Below are 24,656 nucleotides of genomic sequence, written 5' to 3' on the forward strand. Positions count from 1 at the left end.
TATACTTTTGCCATTTAGATATAGATATAATTTTGGCATTTCGATATTCTTTTGCCATTTGGATATACTTTTGGCAGTTAGATATACGTTTGCCATTTAGATATACTTTTGGCATTTAGATATAGATATATAATTTTGGCATTTAGATATACTTTTGACTCTTAGATATAGATATACTTTTGCCATTTAGATAAACTAAACTTTTGCCATTTAGATTTACTTTTGACATTTAGTTATACTTTTGGCATTTTATGAATGAAGTATTGAATGAATAGCGATTACGAATCCCGATATTCGATTTTCATTTATTTACTCATATATTTTACCAATGCAATATCGATATTGGCTGCATTATTTAATATTTTAAATTATAAATACCGTCAGCATATAACTTACTAATATATACATATACCAGTGTTTATCGTGTGATTAACCCGTTGTGTTACCTCTGGTGCATTTTTATCATTACGAAATACTAATATTGGATCTATGTTGCATTTTCAACAATATAGTATTGACTTACCTGATGTCGATTGAACAATAACATCTGGTTTTTCTACTGGCACTACCCTTTCCAGTTTGAATGCAAAGCTTGTCAACAGCTTCTCTACATCAGGCTTATCATCCTCCTCAGCCGTGCCAGGTCTTAACGGTAGCTGAATAATCTCAAGTTTGACATTGACACAAGGCTGATCCTCATTCATATCACAAACGAACTGCTTAAAATTATTTCTCTTTGGATGGAACTCCAAATTCACATCTCCATTTGTTCCTACAACCTTTATGGCATTGTTCAGTATTACTCTGTACTTTTGTTTAGACAGAGCTACAATCGTATCTTGAGATTTCTCATCCTGTTTCTCATAACTCTCACTCTCCCAATGCTTCTGTCTTTCCTCCGCTTTGTCCTCGTGGCAACATTCAACTATCATATTCCACGAATTTGTCTCCCCCATACGCTTCATCAACAGGAGAAAAATGACTGAATGCTCTCGGCGTCTGGATTTTCTGAAGAGTTGACTTACCTGCCGCTTCAAGGAAAGGTCGTTTGCAGCCTTTTGTAGGTAGAGGGATTCAATGCCAACTTTCCTGGTAAATTAGAATAAAATGTTAGGACGTTTCACGCATAGTTCATCTTTAAAACTGTATGAAAAAGAACTGGATAAAAATAACGACGTACAGTTACAAGTATTAGTGATGGAATAAAAAAAAACTTTCGTCAGTGGAAGAAACAGCTTACATTGTCAAAACAAACACTGAACACATACCGAGTGAAAACTTGAGTAATACATGTCTGAATGACACTGGGATTCTAGAAACCAGAGTTAAATGAAGAAATAATATTAACGGTTTTTAAATATATATGTAATAAATGTCTCTGTTTTATTGTTGTGAGATTGACAAACTTCTGTAGCAGTAATTGATCAGTCTACTTACGTTTTAATCGTGCAGAGATCCAAATTGTTTCGACCTACTTCCAGAGTATACAAAGAACACAAGTCATCCGTGGTGAAAATCAATACTATTTAGGACCACCTTCTACAATATGTACTAACTAAATTATATCACGGTAACGTTATGCCTGGAGAATGTAGTAAATGATAGTTGTGTTTTTGATAGACTATTCATGGCGGCAAGTATGTCTGGTGGCGGAATAACCCGGAAGCACCCCGGGAATAACCATGAGCCAACGGGAAAGCGCTGCCAAACTCTCCCAAATACCCACATCGGGGGAGCCGAGGCTCCAACCCACGTATCCAGAGGTGAGATGCGAATGGTCTTTAAAGGAGAGCGTCTTAGACTACCAGGCCATCCAGGCCCTTGTAGTAAATGAGATATGTCATGAGACTAATTTAGTGGCAAGCTAAATAAACGAATAGTAAAATAATAATAATAATAATAACAACAATAACAATAATAATAATTCATATAAAGAATTAAATAATATTTTCTTTGGGTCGATATTGTTGTAAAAGTTGTGTACTGGGAAGCTAAAATGACGCCTGTTAAGTTTTTAGGATAACGGCGTTGAGAAACAATTTACTAAGACAGCAAATGAGACGAGCTGTCAAAGACGAATCTGTCACATACCTCTAGATTTGGGTTCAGCAAGAATTGACCCTGGAGCCAGTACCGAAAAAAAGGTACACCATTCTGCTGAGGAACCTCAGATTAGTTGAGATTTTGAAAGTGAGACTGCCAGATATTAATACAGTTACAATCATGTGTAGACGAACAAATTATTTTTAGTCTACAGATCAAGCAGAAAATTGTGTTTTTTAAAAGGTAAAAACCTACACTGAGAAAGAAGCCACATCAAAAACAACTCTGTCGTCGATAATTTTTGCATCAAAGTCCAAAATAGACCAACTATTTTCATCTTCCTCATCCTCGTCCTTGTCCATGCTAAGAATGACGAAGCTTCCATTCCCATTATATTTGGAAGGAAGTGGTACTTTGAAGTTGATGGACTTGGTCGGCTTTCCACCCTCGCTAATGATGGTATAGAACGAAGTAGCTGATATTATATCTTTGAATTCTTCTGTCCTTCTTTCTATGGTCTCCAGTGGCCCTGTTATCTATAATTAGTATACAATATGTCAAAAAATAACCTTAAGAATGAACCACTGCAGAATGGACACAACAGCAGAATATTAATATCTTCGAGTGAAAACTGAAATGAAAAGAAGCATATATACTTCATTATATATTTCATCGCGAACATTATTTTTATGAACGTATTCCAATTTTATGAAATGAACATGTATATGGCTTGTGGTCTGAAAAAATGCATTATTCTCCTCAAGTGATGTTAATTTTCCAAATACGACAGAACACTACTTTTGTGCAGTTCACCTTAAAAATTATTGTGAATCTTACTGAAATGGATTTTCCGCCCATCTTCGATCCTGCTGACATGTGATATTACAATTTATATCATATTGTATTACTTGGGTTATGCTGTTCCGTGTCAATTTTTAAACGTAATAAAATGATGCATTTTTCAATGTGTGCTCAATAACGGCTGTTGTGTTCATAATGGGTGTGAGAGGCGACATCGTGATCCGAAATGTTTGTCCATGAGAATGTTGATAATTTTATTCTAAGACATAGAACATGAGTTCAGTGCTTTGGAAATCGCGATATTTTTTTTATAACTGTATGTTTATACGCACGAAGTCGTGACTCCTCTCCCATTGTTCGTTGGAATAAACTGTTCAGACATTTTGTCTGAACTCTTGTGCTCTTTATGTGTTGAATATTTATTGGGAATGTGATCTGCATTTAAATTGTTGTTATTATTATCATCATCATTATTATTGTTATTATTACTGGAATTACAGATGCATAAGAAGTGCAAACTGTCTTAGCAGGTATTGTACTTCCATTCAGCGGACACGTGTTCATGATGGACTGATTTCAAACCTAATACGATCTTATTTCAATCAGATCAGTAAAGAGTACAGTTACGGTGATGGGCACTGTACTGACGAAACGAAATGGCCGCTCTCAGTGGCATGTAAATTAAACAGTTCACGAGTTCGGAGGACTGGATTTGTGTGTGCACTTGAAGACTTCTTGAGTGTTCCATGTATACAATTAGTAAAAGAGTAAAATGTCCAGAATTTCTAAGTTGCCATTTGTTCCTCATTGTACATTTTTGGAACAAATGTTAGATTCCCTCCACTAGAAATATGACCTGGAATGACACCGAGATAATCTTTTTTGGAGTACATTAGCTGTGAAGATAAGTCATTAAGACAGATTATCATTTAAAATACTTTTTCAATAATAAAATGTAAAAATGCCCATATGCATTTCTATGTCTGGACAATATCAATAGAAACCATAATTACAATCCATAATAACTTTTTGATATTTATAAAGTTATAAGCAATTTTAAAGTCTCATTTTAAGTCACTATAACAGCGTTCTAAATATTTGTAAACAATCTTTTTATCCATACCCTGAAATTCATATCTTAAGACTGCAGAGACTGAAAAGCAAACGTTCTCATCCTCTTTGCTAATAAAGTTGATTTTAAAAAATGTATGGATATCCCGAACAGTTTATATACCTCAAAGGGTATATGAAAACTTGCTAACACCAAAAATAATTATAATTATTTTGCTACTGAAAATAACATTAAAGCACCTACTTCAATAGTGATTTTTGTCGGCTGCTCGAAAGTATTTTCTGGTATCGATATCTCTACACGTTTATCTACCGCGGAGTGAACAGTAGTTGCCTCAGTTCCGACTTGAAAAGTTTCTTTCATAGGTCTGCATACCGCAACAAAGGCTTTGCATTTCTGGAGATCAGCATTGAACTTGCATGTCCATTTCTGTAATAAAACAAAAATATATTGACAATCGATTGTAAGACTTGGAAGACGATTTTATATTTCTATTTGCTTATGTGTTCGTGTGTTAAAGTTTGCAAGCACTTATATAAGAGTATTCTTTTGACTTATAACAAAAGAAATGGTTTACTTGTGAATCACCTTATTTCAATCGATCCGTACCATTATTACACATTTACCTTCGTATTCTCCTTGACATCCGTAGCGATGAACTCGTTCCCATTATTGGTCTTAATGACAACTTCCTCCTTCTCCTCTGGTCCACCGAAGAGAGGAACAGTAACGGTGGATTGGAGACTGCCCTGGTTACAAGAAATACGATAGATAAAGATATCACTCACAATTTCCTCTTTTTCCAGGAAACCAAAATCAATTTCGCTGTTCTCGGTCGTGTTTCGTCTGCACATCATGATGAAAAAATCTCCTTTTCCATTGTTGCTGTACTCCACCACAAGTCCAAGATTCTTGAATGTTGTCTTCGATCCTTCGTAAACTTTGTTAGTTTCTAAACGTATATCGCTAAAAGAACATAATGCACAAAAGGAGATGAAAATATATTAATAGTTTCAAACTGTTGTACATACTTTATGGAATAGTGTATGATCCTTTAATAGTATTATTTCGTAACAAATATTTGGTGCAAACAAAACCACCCCACCACAAGGCCACAATCTCCGCATTTTCCAACATTAAAAATCACTCGTACAATAAATACAAAGAAAGAGCAAACAAAATTCGTTTAAAAAATTAATGCAAATGAAATGGTAGCCAAAGACAAAGTATAAATAACAATCAAATAATATAAAGTATTGTGATATTGATATTACGCTTATACTTTCTAAATTCATTCTATAAATTTTGGCTGATAATACAAACAGTCATTGGTAACAATGTAATTTCAACCATCACCAACAACGGAACATCAGGTGTTTTTCTTCTGATAATTTCAAAGTGATTACGATAAAATTTGCAAAAACAAATGTCATAAATATTGTTGAAGGAAAACAATTTAACATATTGTCCATTTATTTTCTCATCTAGTTTGAGCACAAAAAAGAACAAGTGAGATTATTCATTCCTTGAAAACGTATAGGGCTGCAGTTGCTACAGCTTATCTTTTGTGAAAAAGAAACAAACAAAATGTATAGCCTTTGAGACAGTCATTCACCAGAACAACATTGTAGTTTGTGAAATAGATAATGTAGCGGAACACACAATTTACTGCTAGAATAATGCCAATACATCTTTTTCCAAGTGTAGTAATCCAGGTGAATCAAAGTTCTAACGACATGGCAAGGGAATACAAACCATATCAACACGCACTACTTGGTTTAGTCCTGAAAAGTATATCCAACGCCAAAAAATGGCAATCGTGAATAAAATATGAGACAATAATGAGCAAACACAACATGTTCACTCTCAACTCTGGGCATTTGTAACTAAATGACCGCTACCTGGTTAGTGCATCCCTAACAAAAATTGTATTCCAGCCCGAAAGATGATTAAATAGAGACGAAGTGTGTACAAAATAATATGGAACGTTTGACAAATAAAATCTTGCAGTGATCTTCACCAACATTACGTCACGAAAAATACCTGAATGCTGTTGATGTTTTGATGAATTTAGAAATACTTGCCTACAAAATTGTAAGATTGACTTATGATGTTACCTTAAAAGTTACAGAATTAAAGTAATTGACTGATTATTACTTGCTCTGAATAACTATTCTACAGGAATGTTGGAAAAAAATGACAGTGTAGTCAAAGAAGTACTTATATCTGGCTTTTCCCGAATCTCGTACAGACCTTACATTTTCACAATTTAAAGACCAAAACACAATCGTTGTATGAAATTCTCTTATGTACTTATGAATGCTGCGGTAAAGTTCTGTGTAAGCACCAGTAAGTAGTGAATGGGGATCCTATAGGGTCTATGGGACTTATCATTAAAAATACCCTTGGGAACATATAGGGTCTATGTAAATTTAACATGGAGAAAAATCGTGGGAACATATAGGGTCTATGGGAATTAACATGGCCAAAAACCCTGGGACAATATAGGGTCTATGGGAATTAACATGGCCAAAATCCCTGGGACAATATAGGGTCTATGGGAATTAACATGGCCAAAAATCGTGGGACAATATAGGGTCTATGTAAAATTGAAACAGGGAGGGTCTCTATTTTTTTAAAAAAAAAACAAAATAAAAAAAGGGGTAGGCAATTCAAAGGCTATCTCTTTTCGAGAAATATGGGGGCCCTGAAAAGGGCCTTTGGGTTTTCTTCTTCTTCTAATTTCTTCTTTTTCTCCACCAAGTTCTTATTTTATCTCCTACACTCTTCTTCCCTTTCTTTTTTTTCTTCTCCTCCTCTTCTTTCTTCTTCTCTTCCTCCTCTTCTTTCTTCCTCTTTTCTTGTCCTTAGGCTGCGTCTTACTGTTGGTCCGTACATCAGCACTCTTTTCAGGCATCCTTGTCTTTCGACGTAGATCCTACATATCCACAGGCTGGTGTTTGTCCTGTGGACAACGGTCCACTTCGATCGGACATACATGAGCAAGTCTGTCCGAAACATCATGGAAGACACAAGGGTGGATGACTCAACTGTAGTCCACATCTTGAAGCGACGAGAACAGGTGAATTAATGCACTGAACTTCGCTTATTTATAGGCGGAGGTAGGATTGAAACGGATTGAGTTCATTCACCAATCCGAACACGCGTTACAGAATTCAGTCAGCCCGCATCCAATCCGAAGAGAGCAGTCTGTGACGTCACGTAGTCTATATAGATTCGCTAGCGCTTGTGTGCAGTCAATCTATGCGACAGTGATTCAACATGACGGAAACTCAGAAAACGATCCAATGGGGTGCACCAGCAGGGGAGACCGCCCAAGGGAACCCGGACTTACTTTCAGAAGAGGTGAATTGGGATTTTGTGGATTTTCTTTCCTCGCAAGAATTTGTTCCGGAACCTTCGTTACCTTCTTCATTACCGCAAGTGGAGAATTTTAGACAGAGACAGAAAGAAGAATTGGAGAAATTTATACAACGACAAAAGGAAGCGGAACACGCTTTTCTCCTACAGCAACAGCAACAAGAAGAAGAGGTAAGAAAAAAACAACAGCAACAACAGCAAGAAGAAGTAGCAGCAAAGAAACAAGAGGGTGAAAATCAAACGGTCACGGTACTGTTGGACATTTTAGCGGAGTTAAGAAGTCTGAAACAAATGTATCAGACTTCTTTATCACGACCGAAGAGAATACGACCTTCCCGAGCTAAACACGTCAACCCTGTGACTAAGCCTACCGTACCACCCTTAGTGATTTCAACTCAATCATTATCATCATCATCAACATTACGCAGTCCAGAAGTAGGCCTTGGCCGTGGCAAAGGCATAAGGCAGTTAAAGTTGATTGCTTAAACTCACCCCTACACCATAAAGAGAAAAAGGCCCTTTTCAGGGCCACCCACATTTCTCGAAAAGAAATACAATTTCAATTTGCCAATAACTCAAAAAAAAAACCACCCATTTTACCCTTATAGTACGTGTCTTTGTATGAGTGCGTGAGTGTAGCTTCTTATTTTAAAATCAAAACTCAAAGACACTTACCTTATATCATTCATTTATTCTTTTCTCCATTTTTTACAATCCAATTCACAATTCACAACACATCACTTTAATAAAAAGTTCATTGACTTCTTCTTTCTCCTTGTTTAGTCTCTCTGTTTTTTGAATTTCTTCACCGTCACACTCTTTTCCTGTTCTTCCTCCTCATTTTCTTCCCTTCTTCTTTTCTTCTCCTGTTTCTTTTTCTTCACCTGTCTGCTTTCTTCCTCTGAAGAATCCCTCTCTTCCTCTGAAGAATCCCTCTCTTCTTCTGAAGAATCCCTCTTTTCTTCTGACTCCTCTTGTTTCATTTTTGGGCAATCTGGAGACCAATGTCCTTTTTCTTTACAATAATAACAGGTATCTTGACTTTTGTCTTTTTTAGTCCCTGTTTTTGTTCTTTTTTGACGGTCTGGACACTCTGAAGACCAATGCCCTTTCTTCTGACAGATATAGCAAGTATCTTGACTTTTATCTCGAAAGGAAGGAGAGTAGTCCGTAGGCTGGTCTGAAGAGAATTTTCTAATGACTCCTCGCAAAGCTCTGACGAAACGTTCCATCTGGTTAGTCTCTTCCATCGTTGTGCTCCGCTTGAGAGTGAAATGAATAGTGAAAGGATAAGACACACACCCTTTTATATACGCTGGTCTGCTATGACTATAAAGTAGCTCATGGTGTTTGAACTTGAGTCATTTGACGTTTTTCACTCAAGATGAAACGATCTAATTCATTCGAGAAGAAAGAAGAAAGTAAGAGGCAGAAACGTGATCTATCGCCTCGAACCAGGGCTGAAATCTTGGCATAAATTCATGCCAGTGATTTTGAAGAGGACATGAGTGAACCAGAATTTGAAACCTCTAAACCAAGTTCACCACCCTTAGTCAACCCTGAAAAGTACTATTCCATTCGAGAGACGGAAAAGCGCTCCTCTAGAAAATTTAGAACCACGGCTTACAAATACACGGTGAAGTTTAAAGATTTCAAGGCCGAAGTACCGTTAGAGAAAGCAGAAGGGTTCATCACCGGAGTGTGGGATTCTCTGCTCACTTCACTCAAGCAACAATGTCAACCCAAAGAAGACGATCGCTTGAGACTTTCCATACAACACGACGGTTTGAAATCCCCTGTTTGGATCGAGTTTAGCACCCCTGCAGAATTGACCGCTTCCAAAGTCATGGACAAGATTCAACACGTGCAACAATCTAATGACCAGTTTGACATCACCGATGGAAAAGCCACATTGGACATGACCCACGTCTCTCCTCCTCAAGGGATCGGACGCAAAAAGATGTTATTGGTGAACGACCTTCGCAGCATTAAGCGTAGCCTTGTCCAAATTCACAATCCTCATGACCAGATGTGTTTAGCCCGTGCCATCGTGGTGGGACGAACCTATGCCAACAAGAACGACAAGGCAGAATGGAAAAGGGACTGGGAGAACATTCGACAATCGGACCGAGCCAAACAACGAAGTGAAGCAGAACTCCTGTTACGACAAGCTGGCATGTCCAAAGACACACCCTGTGGCATTCCTGAGATGCAAAAATTGCAAGATGCCCTAGCTCCACGATACACTTTGAAAGTGCACCCTCAAGAAGTGCGCGGGTCTCTGTTGTTTCGAGGGCAAGATTTTAAGGACGGAAAATACATTCATGTTTATCATCACGATGACCATTTCGATACCATTACCAGTATCACCGGATTCCTGGGATACGGTTATTACTGTGAGAAATGTGACCATGGTTATAATAATCGAGAGCAACACAAGCATTGTGGATCGAAATGCTCAGGATGTTTGGCCTCTTCACCCTGTCTGAGCGAAGAACCAGTGCCTTGTTCAACTTGTCTGCGCACGTTTGTCAGCCCTACCTGTTACCAACAACATCTGAAAACGCAAGGTTCACAGAAGAAATGCGCTTGTCAACTCCTGAGATTGTGCCCTACGTGTGAACAAGTCATACGTACCAATAGTACCAAGGCACACGTATGTCGAGGAAAGAAAAAATGTCACATTTGTCACCACATCGTGGACTTGGAACACCAATGTTACGTGCAAAAATACCAACCCCCACCAGAGATAGAGGACGGTCACAAGAAGAAAGGCAATTTCATCTTTTTCGATTTCGAATGCATGCAAGAGACCGGCATTCACATTCCTAATTTCTGCGTGGCTCATCGAGCGTGCGAGAAGTGCATTCAAGAACCTATCTTCAGTCATTGCCCTCACTGCAGCAAGATTCCTGGAGGACGTGAAAAAATCTTTCGGGGGCCAAACACGTTAGCCGATTTTGCCCAATGGGTCTTAGACCCCATCGACAAGACGTGGAGTCAAGAGGACATCGAACTTTACGGAGAATGTCATCGTCATGCCACGGTGATGGCTCACAATTTCTCCGGATACGATGGACAGTTTCTTTTGAGGTACTATACGGAACAAGGCACCGAACGTCCTAAAGTGACTTTGAACGGAGCCAAAATCATTTTCATGCAAGTGGGACAAGTACAGTTTAAAGATTCGATGAGCTATTTGGCCATGCCTTTGAGTCGAATGCCTAAAACGTTTGGAATGACAGAAATGGCTAAAGGGTACTTTCCACACTTTTTCAATACGGAAGCCAATCAACACGCCGTTCTACCCCATTTGCCCGAGGCTCACTATTACGACCCCGACAACATGCGTACCGAACAACGAGAAGCTTTCTACGCTTGGTACCAGGCTCACGCCTCGGACCCTTTCGACTTTCAGGAAGAAATGCTAAAGTATTGTCGTTCCGACGTGGACATTTTACGGCGTTGCTGTGGAAAATTTCGAGAACTGTTCATGGAACACGGAGGGGTCGATCCTTTGAAAGAAGCTTCCACCATTGCCAAAGCGTGTTCCTTAGTGTATCGACAACGATTCATGCCTGAAAACACCGTGGCTGTCATCAGCCCTCAAACGACTCACTTTGTCAAACGTCAATACTCGGTCAAAGCCCTACGTTGGTTACATTACTTGTGCGACAAGGAAGACAAGTGGATTCAGCATGCCCGCAACGGAGGAGGCGAAAAGACCATCGGAACGTATTCGGTCGATGGCTGGGACTTAGAAAACCCCAAGATCGTGTACGAGTTTAACGGTTGCTTATTTCACGGATGTCCCGTCTGTTACCCTGACCGTGGCACTAAAAATCAGTTTTTGCAACGAACCATGGAAGACTTGTACCAGGACACTTGTCAGCGGCGCCTAAAGTTAGAACAGCAAGGATACCAAGTGGTGGAAATGTGGGAACACGAGTACGATCACCGTATGAAAACCGATCCCGAGTTTAAACGCCTCGTGGAAAGTTACCAGTTCATGGACCCGCTGAACCCGAGGGATAGTTTGTACGGAGGAAGGACCAATGCCACCTGTTTGCTGTACCAAGCCGACGAAGAGAAAGGAGAAGAAATCAAATACTTGGACGTGTGTTCGCTGTATCCTTACGTGTGCAAATATTGTCGCTTTCCTGTAGGGCACCCGCAATTGTTCACGGAACACATCGACCTGAAAAACATTCGACAATACGAAGGCTTGATCAAGTGTAAAGTTTTGCCTCCCACGAACCTATACCATCCCGTCTTACCTCACCATTGTCAAGGCAAACTGATGTTTCCCTTGTGCCGTACTTGTGCCGAAACGTGCAACCAAGACCAAGCTTGTCAGCACACCCAGGAAGAACGTGCCTTGACGGGAACCTGGGTCAGCGTAGAATTGTTCAAAGCTCTGGACATGGGATACCAACTGTTAGAAGTGTACGAAATTTGCCACTTTCCCAAGACACAACAATACCACAAGGGTGACCCTACTCAGAAAGGCATTTTCGCAGACTACGTGGATGCCTTTTTGAAACTGAAGCAAGAAGCCAGCGGCTATCCTTCCTGGTGTCACACTCCCGAAGACCAAATACAATTCAAAGAGAAATACTACGAACAAGAAGGCATCACTTTAGACCACATCGAGAAAAACGAAGGCAGGCGATCGTTTGCCAAAGTGATGTTAAATTGCTTGTGGGGTAAAATGGCACAACGACCGTGTTTACCCAAGACGGAATATTTGACAGAACCTTCCCGCTACTTTCAGATGATTCACGACAAAACCAAATACATGAAACACGTGGACGTCGTTCGAGAGAATTTGATCTTGGTCAATTACGAAGAAGATCTGGACTTTGTACAAGACGACCCTTTTGGAAATGTCATCATTGCGGCTTACGTGACAGCTCATGCTCGCTTAAAATTGTACGAAGCTTTAGAACTGTTAGGGGAACGCGTCCTGTACTTTGACACGGACAGTTGCATTTACATCCATCACCCGATTCAACATCACCCTAACATCGAAGGAGACCGTTTAGGAGCCTGGACAGACGAGCATCTAAGTTTCGTCAAGATTCTAAGTTTCGTCAGTGGCGGTCCCAAAAATTACGGCTACGAATACCGGGACCCACAAGGAGAAGTGCACACGACGTGCAAAGTGAAAGGACTGACTCTAAATTATCGTACCAGTCGAGTGGTCAATTTTGGGGTAATGAAAGAAGCCTTGCAATCGGGAGAGGATGGAAACTTTAAAGTGACCACCTATCAACCGAACAAGATTGTACGTTTACCCACTCACCACATCGTCAGTCGACCCTTGGAAAAAGTCTATCAAATTGTATACCAAAAGCGAGTGAGACTTCCCAATCATTTCACCTTACCGTACGGTCACGTCGGTATTGGTCTGTATATAAAAAAGGAACCCTAGGCAAGATCGATAGTTCATTGGGACTACCAAGACCGAGCGAACAAGATGAATACTTTGAAAGAGACATCGTTCCAGTTTGGGGATTGTAAAAAAGTTGTATCTTCCTCTAGTGTGACTAATATTGGATGGATAAGACCCATGCATTGCGACGGAAAATGTCCGGAAGGAAACTGCGATTGTCCATGTGGTTACCATTGTAATTGCGTAACGGAGTTTGCAGACGAGTGCGATTGTGAGCCTTGCGATGGGTACGATGCTGTACGTTTTGACCTGAGCGATGCCGTAAAGCATCATGGGAACTTTAGTGTCCCTACCCCTATCGTGGAAAGGGATGCTGTGCGTGTCAAACCTGAGGGATGCGAAAGTGATGCCGCTCGTCCTCTTGGACATTTTACTGGGTTTCGTTTTAAAGGGGAATGTTCACCTTCACGTCTACCCCCCTACGGATGTCATCCAGCCCTGAGCAAACTCCTACCCATGTCACTCAACCCTCATCGAAACGAACCTGTGAAAGACGAATATTCGTTTCCTGTGCGTTTGTCGGAATACTGCGACTTTGAAAATCGTCTTCAATCGTTCAAAGGAAAATGGCCTAAGTATCTGGGAGGACCGACCCCCTGAAGAATTAGCCAGAGCCGGATTTTTCTACTTGGGCGAAGGAGATAAAGTCAAGTGCTTCAGTTGCGGTGTGTCACTTCACCACTGGGAACCGCAAGATTTGGCGTACGTAGAACATGCTCGATGGTCACCGAATTGTCATTACTTACCCTTAGTGGGACCGAGACATTGAAGTAACTTACCATGTCGTTGACGAAGAAGAAACCAGATTGGCTAGGAGTCAAATGTTGGACATCACCGAGATCAGTATTTAAACTTCATTTCAAAAACGATATTGAATCATTACCTAAAGAACTGCAAGAGAAGATTTACAAGGAAGTTTGGCAAGGGTTTGCCAGAGTGAAATCTCAATGGGTCACTGTAGAACTTTTGTGTCGAGAAATTCATAAGAGGAAAGTGAAAAAAGTCAACCAGTGTGTTAGATTTCTTTGGGTCAAGGGTGCATTCCTCCTATTGTATCGCTTTAGACCGTTTACATCAAAAGAGTTCAGTGACATTCTTGGACGTTACCCTGAATGGCAGTGGTCAGAAATTACTCACTATGTGGATTACTTTTGTGAATTGTACGGACTGACCTATTCATGAATACTTTACAAGAGAACATTCGTGCTTTGCCTGTGGAGTTGAGAGAAAGGATTTACCGAGAGCTGGTCAAAATACAAGTGAAACGTAAAGAACAATTGCATCCGTTACGTCACCGGTGTTTGAACCACTGGTACCTGAAGGCTATACAAGGACTGATTGAGTTGAAACTGTTCCATTGGACAGACATTGATCAACGACCTCCTGGTTATAAAAAGGAATGGTTTGGTATTGACGATTCTATCTACTACATTGTAAACGTACTGCATCGAATTCCAGAGGAAGAGTTAACGAATTACGAACATCTTTCACGCAATGTCAACTTGGTGAAAGAGGAAACTTCTGAACGAATTGTAATGTGTAGATTAGTGGTGAAACGATTTAGATTCGACAATGAATTAAAACCATGTTTGTGCAAACAGTACATTTCTTGTGTCAGACCAAAGAGGATTTAGTATGACCTATTCATGGATACTTTGCTAGAGAACATTCGTGCCTTGCCTGTGGAATTGAGAGAATGCATTTACCGAGAGCTGGTCAAAATACAAGTCAAACGTAAAGAACAATTGCATCCGATACGTCACCAGATCTTTAACCACTGGTACCTGAATGGTATAAGAGAACTGATTCGTCAGAAATTCTTTCAATGGTCAGACATTGTTCAAAACTTTGAGGTTGCTAATGATCGACATGTTCATGATTATGGTTACTTCGAGATTCACCTAGTGCAACGCATTGAGGAAGACGAGGTAAAGGATTACAAACATTTGTTACATGGAATCTACTTAGCGGAAGAGGAAACACCTAAACGAACTCTGACGTTTCGGTTACAGTATGCAAGATTTAGATTCCCTACTGGAGAACGAAGATCTCTGGCTAGAAAGTACGTGTATTGCATCCGAAAAAAAGAGAATATAAAAACAGGCTGCCATGCCACGACTTATGTCGTATGTCATCCAACAGATTCCGTGGAAGGAACTCAATGACCATATTCAAACCGTGGATCATTACCATCAATTATTACAAGAATTTTATCCATTCAATTTGGGACGACAAGTGGTGTGTGTCTTAGTGACTTGTTTTCTGGGATTTCGTTTACCAGCCGATTCTTTGTGGACTCTTTACGATCAGTACTTACCACCTCCATGGCCTTAAATGGTCACGAAAAACTCCTTTTGCTCAAAGCCTTGCGTTTTCATCTGGATACTTCTCGACCTCAACAGGAAAAAAAGATTCGTCAACTTTTAGCTACCCAAGACGTGTATGACGATGTGTGTGTAGCTTGTGACTTACATCCCCATTGGACAGATGTCCGTGCCTGGAAAGAATGGGGTTTTGAGGCTTGGACCCAAGAAGTGGCCCAGTATGCACGAGAGTTGTTCAAGGAAAAAAGTTACTTTTCAACCCGTGTTAGTGACGGTGCCAGAAGAACCCGTCACTCAGGACAGGACTGTCGTGGACAGACCTGAAAGACCCTTTCGGGAGGACACTTGTGTGACCTTACCCCCTACTATAGAACTGGTTAGAACATTACCCAAAACATGTGGTTGTTGTACAGACATTTGTGTTTATTCCACGTTCATCGTTATCATGTGCCTTTTATCCTTGTACTTAAGCCTTTGGCTTTTATGTATTTTTGTCTTTCGTATTCATGTTTGAAAAAAAACATTCAATAAACGTGTTCTGAAAAAAGTATATAAACTCTTGTCTTGTTTGTTTTTCGTGTCACAAGTGACATTTCTCACATCATGGCTACCTCTGCTGTCTCTGCTCCCTCTTCCTCTACTGTCAAAGTCATCGACGAACACTTAGATCGTGCCAGTTGGGAGGCTTTGTATCTTCGCCATCCCTTTAACATGCTCATTGCTGGACCTAGCGGTTCAGGCAAAACCGAATTCGTCAAACGTTTGATCGAACATAAACATCATTTGATCGATCGGCCACCTCAACGGATCGTGTGGTGTTACAAAGAGTGGCAATCGGCGTACAGCCTCTTGCGAGAAAGTCAAGGCGATTCCATCGTGTTTGTGGAAGGCATTCCTAAAGAAGACGACGGCATCGTCTCTGACTCCCGTCTAACCCATTTGGTCATTTTCGACGACATGTTAGGAGAAGACGAAGAAGAAATTAAACTGTGGTTCACGCGCAAAGGGCATCACCGTAATGCCAGTGTCGTTTACATCACCCAAAATTTGTTTCAACAAAGTAAAGCCCATCGCACCATCAGTCTCAATGCGCATTACGTGGTCTTGTTTAAAAGCCCTCGAGATAAATCGCAAGTGCAAGTCTTAGCCAAACAGTTAGGAACGCCTTGGCTGACTCAGGCGTACGACGATGCCACTCAAACTCCACACGCCTATTTACTCGTCGATTTGAAACCTACGACTCCCGAGGATTTGCGATTTCGTACCCACTTGTTTCACCACTGGTGCCAAGACGGAGGGCCTGTCCTGTACACGTCTCCGTCCTCGACTTCATTTCACTCCCCATAAAAAAAATCTATAAAAACCTCAGACCCTTTTCGTCTGTCACACACACAGTGTGAACATGACGTCCCTTCAGTCGCATCTTCCCGTCAAATTGATTCGTGCCTTGTATGGCATCAGTCGAGAAAAAAATCCACAAACACGAGTCCGTGTCTTAGAAGCTAGTCTCAAAGAAGTCTTACGATGGTTCACGGTGACGGCACGTCAATTACTCCAAGGAATCATTCAGATTCCTCATCAAACCAAACGCTTTTTCGATCGAAACAAAGTCGCTTTGGTCCAACTGGCCGATCCCCGCATCGACACTCAAACCAAAAAACAAATCATTTTGAAACCTGGAGGGAGCGGTACTCTAGGAGGGGTCATCATTCGCTCACTCTTAAGATGGGATCCTAATGCCCCCAAAGTTATCCCCAAGACAAAAGTCCAACGAAGCCCCAAGAAGAAGAAAAAGAAAAAGACCAGGTCCCCAAGAAGAATAACTTCTCCAATGGCAGGACCCTCCTCTTACCAGACACCACCCCGAAAAAAGAAAAGAAGCCCCCAGAAAAAGAAACAGAGAAAAAGTCCTCAGAAAAAGAAAAGTCCACAGAAGAAAACTAGTCGCAAGAGAGGCACTTCGGCCAGGACGCAACCTTACACTCGCAAACCACGACCTGCCACAGCGGTGACTGCGTCTCCGGCAGCCTCACGTTTGTCCACTTCTCCGTTGATGTCACCAGGAACTGAAGAGTACTTGGAGACGTTGATCACACCAAGAACTTCTCCGTTGATGACCCCCAAAAGAACTTCCCCAGTGGCAGGACCCTCCCATTTAGCGGCAGTGGCTGCTGCTCACAAAGTACCTTCTCCCAAAATCAAAGTCCATGAAAGATCGGGTATGTTACAAAGTTTACTGGATTTGTCCAAGCAAGAACTGGCTCGATTTAGTCCGTTGCGTACCCCTGCACGACGTGTCATGCCTGTCCTCAAACTGATAAAACGTAAAGACAATCAGTGGCGACGCGTTCCAGTATAAAAAGACCTGTGACCAAGTCGGGGTATCAGTGAACTTGTAAAAGATGTCACCTCCAAGAAGTCACAAAAGAAAGAGACAAAGGCAGACGCGTCATCCGACAAAGCGCTTAGCCAAGCATCGACGTTACCCTAAGAAAAGACACAGTCGTTCCAAGAAAAAGAGGCGTCAACAAAGGGGAGGATTCCTTGGCGATTTTGGGAAAAACATTGTCACCTTTATGACAAAGCGATAGTCCCAAAAAAAAGATAAAAGGGTGTGTGTTAAGTCATCGACGTTAGTGTCTGTTTGGTGAATGTCCCGGAACCCACAAGCAAAGATGTCACCCTCCAGAAAACCCCAAGGAAAGAAAAGGAAAGGACTACCACCACGTTTAGCCAAACATGGGGACATGTTATCTGTCCTGTCCAAAGCTTCTCCACCCCTACGAAAAAAACTCATTCAAACGGCCTCCAAAGAGGTCATCGATACCGTGTGCGAATGTTGTTTGAACGTTTTGAAAGGCACGATCCCTTTGTCCAAACACCAGAAACAATGCTTAGGCAAACATCGTCACGTTCTTCGAAAAATGGTTCAAAAGAAAATTCCCATTCGTCAAAAAAAGAAGATGTTGGTCCAACGTGGAGGCATTTTACCTCTCTTGTTAGGCCCCATATTGAAAGGAGTCTTGGGAACCATGTTGGGAGGACTGGTGGGAGCAAGATAAAAAGGCCCTCGGAAGTCCCAAGATCTCAGAATTCACCCCTGACAACCCCATGGAAGGACGAAAACTAGCTTTAGTGCCTTACAAACGATGGATGGAATACCATCGGTGGCAAGAACAACGCACCCCGCATTTACCTCCCAATCCCAATTTGAGCGAGATGTCCCAGTTACAACACGAATTGCAATCCTTGATGGATCGCCAAGATTTGTCCGAAACAGAAAAATCGCAAAAGTACGGTAAACTCTTGCAACGACTGCAACTCTTTCACCAGAAAGCTTTAGACGAAACAGCTTTACTCACTCTAAAAGATTTTAAGAACTTGATGAAAAGTCCAGCACCATCATCATCATTACCACCACCACCACTACCATCCCCAAGGGTCACCAGAGATGCTACCCCACAAAGACCTGAGGAAGAAGAGATGCGCGAAGTGTTTCAAACACCGTCAGCAGCTCCCATTTCGAGTAAGATTGCAGCATCCTTGTTGACCCCGTCCCCCACACCCCAACGAGAAGAAATGAAAGCTTGGGTTAAAAAGATGATGTCCACGCCTCCTTCGACAGAAGTGAAAAAGAAAGAAGGGAAACCAGAACCGAAAAAAGAAAAGAAAACCAAAGCCATTCCATTGCCACCTCCACCACCACCACTACCTTCGACTTCTACTCCCGTAGCCCATCGGACACGTAAATCCGTTTCCAAACCACCCTTTCGTCCCACCCAAAGTAGCATCACCGAAGAGTGGGTGACTTATTAACACACCAACCAACACAAAATAAAAAAATGGAAAAAGTCTTAGCCAGCATTTACTACGATCCCTCGCATCCTGCAGGTTACGCAGGAGTTCAAAAATTGTATCGTGCTGCCAAACCGCGACTGAAAAGTCTCCGTTTACCTCAAGTGCAACGATGGTTACAAGAACAAGCTACCTACACTTTACACAAACCCATTCGACGCAAGTTTGCCAGAAGTCGCACCCGAGTGGAAGGCATCGATCATCAATGGCAAGCCGATTTAGCCGATGTCTCTCATTTGGCCAGCTACAATCGTGGTTACAAATATTTGTTTTGTGTCATCGACGTCTTTTCCAAATTTGCCTGGGTCGTGCCCTTGACTTCCAAATCCAGCAGCGAGTTAGTGCGAGCCCTGCAACGGGTGTTGAAACAAAGCGGTCGTCACCCTCTTCGATGGCAAACGGACAAAGGCACCGAATTTCTGAACCAAGCTTTCCAAAAAGAATTAAAGAAACGTGACATTCATTTTTTTACCACCGAGAATCCCGAAACCAAAGCCAGCATCGTGGAACGTTTTCAACGCACTTTGAAAGAACGCATGTGGAAATATTTTACGCATCACCACACTCTGAAGTACATCGACATCTTACCGCACCTGGTGCAAGCGTACAACCAATCTTACCATCGAAGCATCGGACGTGCCCCGCAAGACGTGACTCCCGAGAACGAAGTGCTGGTGTTTGAGCGTCTGTTCGGTACGTCCCCGACGAGGGCTGTCCCCAAGAAAAGTGGAGAGTTGACCGTAGGAGATTGGGTGCGCATTGGCAAAACCAAACGCACTTTCGACAAAGGTTACTTACCTAACTGGACGACCGAATTGTTTCGCGTCACTGGACGAGTGCATGGCCGTCATCCTGCCGTCTATAAATTGGAAGACATGAACGGAGAAGTACTCAAAGGAACGTTTTATTTGCCCGAGTTACAACGTGTCACCAAAAAAGAAGACGACGTGTACGACATCGAAAGCATTCTCGAACGCAGAACCCGTAAAGTGGGCAAACGACGTCTCAAAGAAGTCAAAGTACGTTGGAAAGGATATCCACCCAGTTTCGATTCTTGGATCGACGCTTCGCAAGTCATCGACTATAAAAAGAAGAAGTGACCATCATGCCCTTTCACACAGCAGACGCAGCTACGTCGACCAGTCCTTCTTCACCTAGTTCTTCTGTGCAAGATTTACAAAAACAACCCTTGTGGGTGTGGTGTGGAGAACGTGTGCCTAAAACGCAAATCGTCTTTTTCTGCCAAATCTTCGTGGTGTATTGTGTCATCGGGGCAGCCATCGCCAATTTGAGTTTGCAACAAGGAGACAAACAATTGTGGACCATTTTATTGAGCAGTTGCATCGGTTACCTGCTTCCCAATCCCTCCCTGAAATTCTCCTCGAACGGGAACGTTGTGTCCAGTGCCAGTGCCAGTCACCACTCCAACAACCACAACCAGAACCCCATTTTGGGCGGAGACACGCCTCTGACGTCCACTAACCCCTCGGACAGCCACAGAACTCTGGAATTATGAGTCACCAAAACCAATTTTACTTAACTTTACCCAGTGACAGTTCCATGGAGGTGTTTCCCAAGAACACGTTGTGCTGTTACACGGCCAAATTACCTCAAGCCATCCCCTCAGATCACGAAGCCCATTGGGAAGTGGCTTTGGTAGAAATGATTCACCCTACACAAATCCAAAACATCACTGAAACTGAAAACTTTTTTGAGGTGGAAATCCTAAACGAACAATTACAAAAGACCATGAATGACATCGGGTTTTCAGGGGACACAAGACCAGCCAGCAATCCACCCTTCAAAATCTACACCTTTAAAATTCCGGCAGGGTTTTATTTTAGTGGCCAACATTTGGTGGACACTATTGCGGACAGGTTCGAGTTCGCCTTTGGCAAAGCCGTGAACAAACCTACTAAACGTGTCACCCTGGAGTACCATAAAGTGGCTCGTCGCTTACTGATGAAATTTCAGGATACTCAACTGTTGTCCTTCAGGTTCAATGGTAGTTTGTTTGAAATTTTGGGTGGACATCCAACAATGGTCGCAAACAATTGGAGCCCCAAGATCAACAATAATATGGATTTTTACAAAGCTTTTGGAAAACCAGTAGAACTGAACCAAGGACTGAATTTAATGTTTGTGTACTCCGATGTGGTGGAGTACAACGTAGTGGGACACACCTCTGTGCCATTACTGCGTGTCATTCCTTTCAAAGTGGATAGTACCACGACCAGTGACGAGGAAGGTGGGAACACTTACCACGTCCACCGCGAATTTGTACATCCTCACTATTTACCTGTCAGCAAGTCGTATTTAGACACGGTCAACATTGCTATAAAAGGAGATTTGGGACAAAATATTCCATTCACCAAAGGAAAAGTCACGGTGAAACTCCATTTTCGAAAAAGGTTCTCTTACGACTCGTAAGTAAGTCATGTATCCAGTGTACCGAGGGGTGGCTCGACAGCGAGGACACGGTTTAGGAGACATGTTAAAATCGGCCTTTCGTTCGGTGGCCCCGGTGTTGAAACCGATGGTGACACGCGGATTGCACGCCTTGAAAGATGCGGCACTGACGCAAGGCAAAGAATTTCTCCAAAATGTCATCATCGACAAACAAAACCCTAAAGAAGCCTTCATGAGGGCAGGCAAAAATGTCTTGCTGCAAACGGGTAAAGACATTTTAGGCCGACGAGACACACCTATAAATGCCCTGCACGCTACCGAGTCAGGCATTCAGCAAGGACAAGGCAGAAAGAGACGACGAAGAAAACACCCTTTCACCAGACTTCAAGCGAGAAAGGCCAAGAAAAGAAGAACCGTTCGAGACTTAGACGTTTTCGATTATTGAAACACAGAAAAAATGATGCACCGAGAGTCTTGCGCCTGTTCCAAGACGGAACTGGATCTGTTTGCCATGCCCCCCACCATGATGACCATGCAAGAATCCCAATGGGTGGAATTTCACCCCGTCTCCTCACTGACCGATTCCGCTCCCATCGAGTTTGAAATCAAAGGACAGCCCGAAGATTACATCGATCTGAATAGCAGTTACTTGTACTTGAAAGTCAAAGTTCTAGATAAGGGAGGAGATACTATAAGCGGCGAAGAGAAAGTAGCTCCCGTCAACAATTTCGTGCATTCCTTGTTCAGCTCAGTGGACTTGTACTTGAACAACAAACTGGTTAGCAGCAGCATGGATACTTACCCTTACCGTGCCTACCTGGAAAATCTCTTGACGTACGGAATAGATGCCAAGGATTCTCATCTCAATGCCTGTGTGCTGTGGGTAACTGACGAAGCGGGCGAATTTGATGAAACAGGTCTTGACCCTGACCCCAAATCAAAAACAACCACCAATGAGGGATTTGTAGAACGAAGAAACAGAATCAAAGATGGACAGAGTTTAGAACTGATCGATCGTTTGCATTTGGACATGTGGTTGCAAGAGAAATATTTGCTAAACGGAGTGAATGTTCGCCTGAGACTGAATCGTAGCAGTGCCGCTTTCCATTTGTTGGCTCATGAGCAGGCTACTACTGGTGGCAATCCCAAAAGCAAAATCGAGGAGGCCAAACTATACGTACGACGCGTGGAAGTGTTACCCAAAGTAGGTAACGACATCAGTCAAACGTTGAGCAGAACAACCGCCAAGTATCCCATCCGACGTGTGGAAGTGAAAACGTTCACCATTCCTAGGGGACAGCGATCCATGATCGAAGATCATCTGTTCCAAGGACAGTTACCCAAACGTTTGATCCTTGGTATGGTCGAGAATGAAGCCTTCAACGGAGACTTCGAAAAAAATCCTTTCAACTTTCGACACTTTGGCGTGTCCAAGATCGAAGTCAGTCGCGATGGCAAGACCTTGTGTACCCGACCTTTCGAACCTAACTTTGAGAAGAAGAATTACTTGAGATCGTACTTGTCCCTGTACGAAGCCACGGGACAGTTAGGAACCAACACCAGTCACGGCATTACGTACGACGATTATGACGGAGGCTACGCTTTGTGGGCTTTCGATTTCACTCCAGACCAAGGCAGCGACGAGGGACATTTCCACCCTATAAAATCCGGCCAGATTCGTGTGGAACTTCAGTTTACAGATCCACTGAAAGAGACAGTGAACGTCATCCTGTATGCAGAATTTGACAATACGATAGAAATCAACAGTTTGAGAGAAGTCATTCTAGATTACTAGAAGTCATGGAAGACTGTTATCCCTCTTTACAAAGTGGAGAAACTTTGGAGATGGAATGTGAGGAGACCGTGGAAGGAGAAGAATCTCAAGATAAAGACGAAGAAGTTGTCATGATGAAGTCAAGATGGCCAGAACAAGAAGCCCATTTAGTCTCCTGTTTTGCCAAACACTTAGTCGACAAAATGACGGAATTGATCAAGAAAAATTGCTATGGATGTCAAAACGATCATCCCAGTCAAATTCAACACGATAAATGCCTGATGTTGAGTCAAGAAGAAAAATTGGACGAGTATCTGGACGAAGCTTGGAGTCTCATCTCGAACAAAGACGTGTTGCACCAGTGGTATAAAGACTTGCGTGAACATTCTTGTCCCCCATTAACCACTCAAGAGATCCATCGTATCGAAGCTCTCCTGAATCAGAGTGAGGAAACAGAACGAATAACCGTTTATTCGTCAGACATTTTCAAGCAAAAAGTCAGGATCGAATTGACGACTTATTATTACCTGTGAAGAAGAAAACAAATCAATGGATACCTGGGAACTTTATTACCTTTTGAACCACAGTTCGTATACGGCTACTTGGAATCCTGTCGTCTGTGCTAAAGATGAACTCCCTCATCGCAAACCTAAAGACCATCAAGCTTACGTGATCAACACGGACGACAGTCATCTCCCAGGAACCCACTGGGTAGCCGTCTACTTTCCTCAAGAAGGATGTGTGGAATATTTCGATTCGTACGGATTGCCCCCTTTGGAAGACGATATCATCGACTTTATGAGAAGAAATGCTCAAACCACCCGATTCAATAATGTGAAATTACAAGGCACAGATTCCTTGGTGTGTGGACAGTACTGCGTGTATTTTCTGCATCATCGCAGCCTGGGCTATTCCTTAGAACATTTAGTGACTCATTTCGATCCTCGTTCTTCTGCTAGAAACGATGTGAAAGTAGATCGATGGTTTTGTGACCATTATGCTTATCTTTTGTCTCAAGCTAGGAAACGTAGTGTCCATCAATGGCCTAATGATTTCCAACAGTGGAAATCACAATTTCATTCACAACGTTGTCAGCCCTGTTTAAAGTAGATTGTCTATTGAGAAAAATGTTTGTGATTTAAAAAATGTTTGTGATTTGAAAAAAATTGTTTGATGTTATAGTGTTGGATTATTGTTAAAAATGTTAGAGTTGTTGTTGTTTAGTGTTAAGTGATTTTTGAATAAAAAAATGTTGTGTTTTGAAAAAATGCTTTTGTCTTTTGTTCAGCTATAAGAATGTTGGATTGATGCTCTTTCATTTCTTACTATCTCTCTCATGAACGTTGCGGCTCGAAAAAACCGTGTGGGGGATGTTTTCCTTCACGTCCGCGCTTTGACTTTAAGAACCGGTTTGTTCCCAGTCTAACCATCCATTGTCGACTCATCCTCCTACGAAGATGTGCTCCAAACTAGCTAAGCTCAACGAAGCCTACGTGAATTTGCATAGGGTCAGACACAGTCTGATACCGAAGCCAGAAGAAA

General features: G+C 42.0%; 1 protein-coding gene across 1 annotated transcript in view; it reads right to left on the reverse strand.

The window, feature by feature from the left end:
- LOC149788905 (uncharacterized) overlaps positions 1-24,656 on the reverse strand; it is a 73,240-nt gene that overhangs the window by 15,912 nt on the left and 32,672 nt on the right. Inside the window, exons 8-11 of the mRNA XM_089975035.1 lie at positions 4,543-4,882; positions 4,160-4,345; positions 2,299-2,579; positions 524-1,089 (exon numbers count right to left, since the gene is read on the reverse strand). Coding sequence (XP_089831161.1) covers positions 524-1,089; positions 2,299-2,579; positions 4,160-4,345; positions 4,543-4,882 — 1,373 coding nt within the window. The remainder of the gene's footprint in view (positions 1-523; positions 1,090-2,298; positions 2,580-4,159; positions 4,346-4,542; positions 4,883-24,656) is intronic.

The sequence above is a fragment of the Sinohyriopsis cumingii genome, chromosome 11, assembly GCF_028554795.1.
Source record: "Sinohyriopsis cumingii isolate HCF-2022 chromosome 11, ASM2855479v2, whole genome shotgun sequence".
NCBI lineage: Eukaryota > Metazoa > Mollusca > Bivalvia > Unionida > Unionidae > Sinohyriopsis > Sinohyriopsis cumingii.